At 32.2% G+C, this 4686-nt stretch overlaps 1 protein-coding gene across 3 annotated transcripts; it reads right to left on the bottom strand.

Moving 5' to 3' along the window:
- Positions 1-928: 928 nt before the first annotated feature.
- LOC133669366 (BTB/POZ domain-containing protein At3g56230) lies at positions 929-2619 on the bottom strand. Of its 3 annotated transcripts, XM_062089466.1 has the most exons (4): positions 2533-2619; positions 2125-2446; positions 1697-1879; positions 929-1491 (listed from the first exon to the last, which is right to left on the bottom strand). In XM_062089466.1, the coding sequence occupies exons 2-4, from the start codon at positions 2299-2301 to the stop codon at positions 1030-1032; spliced, it is 822 nt and encodes a 273-aa protein (XP_061945450.1). In that variant the 5' UTR covers positions 2302-2446; positions 2533-2619; the 3' UTR covers positions 929-1029. The 3 variants fall into 3 exon arrangements, with proteins under 3 accessions (XP_061945450.1, XP_061945449.1, XP_061945451.1); XM_062089465.1 differs by having other exon boundaries at positions 2125-2569; XM_062089467.1 differs by having other exon boundaries at positions 2130-2569.
- Between the last annotated feature and the right edge of the window lie 2067 nt (positions 2620-4686).

Here is a 4686-nt window from a genome sequence, read left to right as displayed (position 1 = left end):
AATTTTTATGTAATTTATTACTTTCTTTTATCTGCTTGGGGTTAAATTCCTAATTATATTTTCTCTTATTATGATTAATCGATAGATTGACATTTAAATAAAAAATAATAATATTAGCTTTTTTTATACCCCTTGGGATATCAAACTATTGAATGTCATCATTCTTTAAACTAAAAAAGATTAGGAAAAGCATAAGTATGAAAGTGTTTATTAAGAAAATATGTGTGCGCGTGAATTTCAAGTTTTAGATGAAGGTTTAATGACATTAGAAGTCTGTAGGGTAATATTTGCTAATTATTTGCTATGATGAAAATGAGTAAAAATAAAAATAAAATATTTAATCAAATTTTATTCGTCTTTAACGAGGAAACCTCTATTTTCTAACAAACCTAACTATAATGATGTAATTGCCCTACCTACTAGAGTGTCTTAGATTATATTTTACATGCATTTTATAAACTGATTTAACTTGTTTTTTGAATTTTGACAAAAAATAGTTATAAATATGATTGGATAGAAATAATATTTCACTTAATTAAAAAACTAGTTATAAAATCGAGTAAACATTTTGGTTTCCTCCAAAGTTAAATTTTTTAACTTTTAATTTATTGATTCTAACTCATACTATATTTCTTTTTCAAAAAGGTTTCTTTGAATATTTTAATAAAAAAATAGTTTTAATTTACCGTCATTTTAACTTCTTTTTTTTGTTTGTGATAAACTAAGGTTATGTTGGACATGATTTATAAAAAGCCATTCTTAACTTTGAATCATAATTTAAAGGTTATTCATCTTTTGGATTATGACTCAAAGTAAAAATTAATAATTCATGTGTCATGTTAAAAAGATTCTCAATAAAAAAAAAAATCAATACTATAAGAACCTCTTATATCGTTAAAATGTGAAATGTGAGAATAACGGGGTGTGGTTTTAAATTAATAAACTTCTCAGTAATTTATTTCGCATAAAGATGAATCGTGCACATTTGAATGTGGCGTCAATTTATAGAATACTTTGATGCTCTTTTGATCAAACTCCACTATTTCTTCTATTTTTGACATCCATCAAAAGAGCCCTCGTAATCTGCACAGCTAAATGTGGGTTCTCTGCTACAAAAGCTTCATATTTAGTAGAAAAAACTACATCCTCCATGTTTTTTACAATGAAATTCAAGGCAGTCTCCTTTAGTGTTTTGTTGGAACAAGTATCCGAGATTTCTAACACGTCAAGAGCATTAGATGAGTTCAGGAATCTGAGCATATGCCTTTCGCAAAATTTGAGCAGGTATGGAATATCATATTTGTCAGCTGCAAGGGTCAATGAGTAGACATGCTTCTCCAGCTTTTCGCTAGGCAAGCTTCCACTGTAAAGAAATTCTAATAGAGACTCAAGCTCCTGATGGTTCAATTCAGGGAGCATTATGGTGTCGCTTGCAGGAGCTTTGTAGGCATCTGAGTCCAGCATGTTCTTAAATATTTCAGATCTTGCTGCCTGGGCGTTTACAAGGACAACAAGTACACAGTTAATTACAAGACATGATTGCTTAAGAATGCTTTTTCGACAAGCATTGGACACAAGATCGAATGTATATTCCAAGCAATTAATAGGTAGGAGCACTTTCCGAGCAATTCCCATAGAATTCACCTTCGAATTCCGTAGATAATAATAGAAATATACATATTGTGTTTGAGCTCACCAGTAATGCTCTGTGTGCAGATATGGAAGGCCCATCATTGCCAGGCTTGAGTTGTATGTCCGTGAGAATTTGATCTTTAAATAAGGCAATAAAGCTACTGAGAAAACTTATCTTCTCATTCAGTTCAGATTCTCTATCCTTCATACTAATCATCCATCTTGGAATATTAGCAAGTGGCTGAGGCTGAAGAAAAAGAGAGAGAAAAGAGCAGTTGTACAATTGTAAGAATTGTAGCTAGGACCTAGAAATACACCTCAAATCAGTGATCTTTGTGTTCTTTCTTTAGGTGGTGCTGATGGAAACTCTTAGCCATTGATTAAATATCGCTAAAGGCATGTGTCTACTGCATTGATGGATATATATATATATATATATTAACTAATTAACAAATAAATAAATCAACTAGCTAGTAGAAAAGCAGGGCTTGCCTTACACGGATTTGGCGAAGAAGGAAGAGAATTGGTGGCCTTGTCAGCTGTTTCATCACTTTCAAGCTTGTTCATCAAGGTGATGACGCTCTTAGCTCCCTCGTAGCATGCTCCGCAAATGGTATTCCTTGGAGGCCTTAAGATCAATGGCATAGAGCAACAAATTGAGCAATCCATTTGAAGATTGGCCTTTATTTGTATAACAGAAGGAAAGGCAAGGTGAGCTAGGTAGGAGGAGGAAGAGCGAGGAGGAGGAAAGGTGTTTCCTCTTTAAACTCATGCCAACTTTCCCAAGTAGTTATCACCAAACCGTTTGTTATACCTGAATATATATATATAAATATACATTAAATTATGATTAATAGACCATGATTCTTTATGCTGTATGTAATTAATTATACATTCTACCTTGAATGAAATGCCCACACCACCCTTTTCTATAAACAACGAATTAATTCATGCATATATATATATATACATAGACTCATGAACAACTACAATAATCAACAACTGTGCTATAAAATATTAGAGTAAAGCTCGGTTGTTGAATGAAAAAAAGAAGAGAAGGAAAGAACAAGCTAGGTTAACGAAGGAAAGTGGGTGAAGGGCTTTGTTGTCAATGAGAGAGACATGTAGTTGGGTGGGTATGGCGTTTGAGTGAGTTCTAAATAAAACTAAGAATAGCCCCTTCGCATAATTGCTTCTTTAAGGGAAGAATACGAAAGTTAGGACAGAGAGAGGGACTTTCCAACCTTACAACAGCCAACATGTGTGGGGCTACCACGTCGAGGTAACTACTTTCAAACACTAAAACATCATACTAGTATTTTAAGACTAAAACAAAAGCAAAGGAGCATTGCTGTTTTATAATTCAGCCAGCCTGGTCTCTCACACCTTACCCTTGCTACGCCATCTTCTCTAATGATTTTGTGTGTATACAAAATGTATTTGGATATGTGTATTTTGTCGCATAATTCCTTTACAAGTTTTGGGTCATGATTCATAATTTGGTGGTTAAAGTTGTACATTAAGTGATCGGCATTACGCGGTCCAACCACACTTTTCAAAATTTTGAATTTTTAAATTCATTATGGATGATATTGTTAATTGAATAAAATCATTTTTATTTTTTTTTTAATTTTAGAGCCCACATAAATATACAAAAGATAGAAAAGGAGAAAAATCAAAAAAATCAATATATATATATATATATATATATATATATATATATATATTAGTGGAGAGAACATGAAGAACGCCAAGAAAATTATCAAAGACTAGTTGGGAAGGATCAAAATATACAAGGTTAAAAAAATTTGCAGTCCAATATAGACTGATGAAGGCCTTTTGAATTGGAAATTTGAATTTAGGAAGGAAAATTCAAAATTGAGTGTTTAAAAAATCAATTGGGATTTTTCAGGGTTTAATTAAATTTATTAAGGCTTTAATTGCAAGAAAATTTGGCTTTTGTGTTCAATTTAGGCTTTCATTTAAAGAAATTAAAGTTTGGGGTTTAATTGAAATTTTGAAAAGCTAATCTGATCAAATCTGGGGCTTAATTGCATAGATATTGAAGTTTGATGGGCAATTAGAAACTTAATTGAAGAAATGCAAAACTAAGGACCAATTTGTAAATGCACACAACTTCAGGGACTAAAATCTATAAAATCAAAGGCTAAAATTGAAGAAAATGGAAAGATAAATAGTCAATTGAGGGTCAATTTGCATAAATCAGTAACTAAAGAGTAAAATGAAAAAGGCGTTGAATTTTAGGGTTGTTAATTGAATTTGGTAAGGAAAAAATTGCAAAAAAATAGAAGTTATAGGGTAATTTAGGATATATGATGCAACCATATTATTCAATAGTTTCACCCATATTTAACTAGTGTTTTGCCTATGTTTTATATATAAAATGCCTTGATATTCTTTGTTTTATGTTTTGAAGGCACTTTTGGATGAAAGATGCAAAAAGGAGTAAATTGGAGATAATTGGCAGATTTGACCTTCAGTCGATGTTTTGTGCAGAGCGTGAGCTCTAGAGGTTGAAATGAAGTGATTCCAGTGGAATTAAAAAGGTAACATCCATACCTTTCTGGACATCTAAGGCAAGAAAATAAAATAAGGAAGAGCATGGAAATCGCAGCCTTCAAAGTCAAATCTCGCAATCTGCCAGTGTTGACCTTTGGCCATTCCAACTTGAATATCTGGAGCTACAGAAGTCCAATTGATGCAAACTCAATTTTGTTGGATTCATGACTCAAAGTTATATAAACGCTCAAACTTTCAGCCAAAAACGATGTCATATGAGGGAGATATGATTTTTCAAAGATGACATCTGAATTCTGCCAGCAAACAGGTTTCGTGAAGAAACGAGTCCAAATGACATTCCGAAGCATTTAAACCGATATCCAAGTTTTTATTTCAGCAATTTAGCTCCTCTAAATCAAAGCTTGAAGATTTCATGCAAGGCTATTTCTCCTTTTTAGGAAAATAGTTATTGAAGTACTTAAATGTAAACAGTCTACTTAATGGAGGACTATTTTGTAAAATAGAGACCTAGGG

Source organism: Populus nigra, chromosome 12 (genome assembly GCF_951802175.1).
Source record: "Populus nigra chromosome 12, ddPopNigr1.1, whole genome shotgun sequence".
Lineage (NCBI taxonomy): Eukaryota > Viridiplantae > Streptophyta > Magnoliopsida > Malpighiales > Salicaceae > Populus > Populus nigra.
The sequence above is the reverse complement of the archived record's forward strand: the minus strand, read 5'-3'. Positions and strand labels throughout refer to the sequence as shown.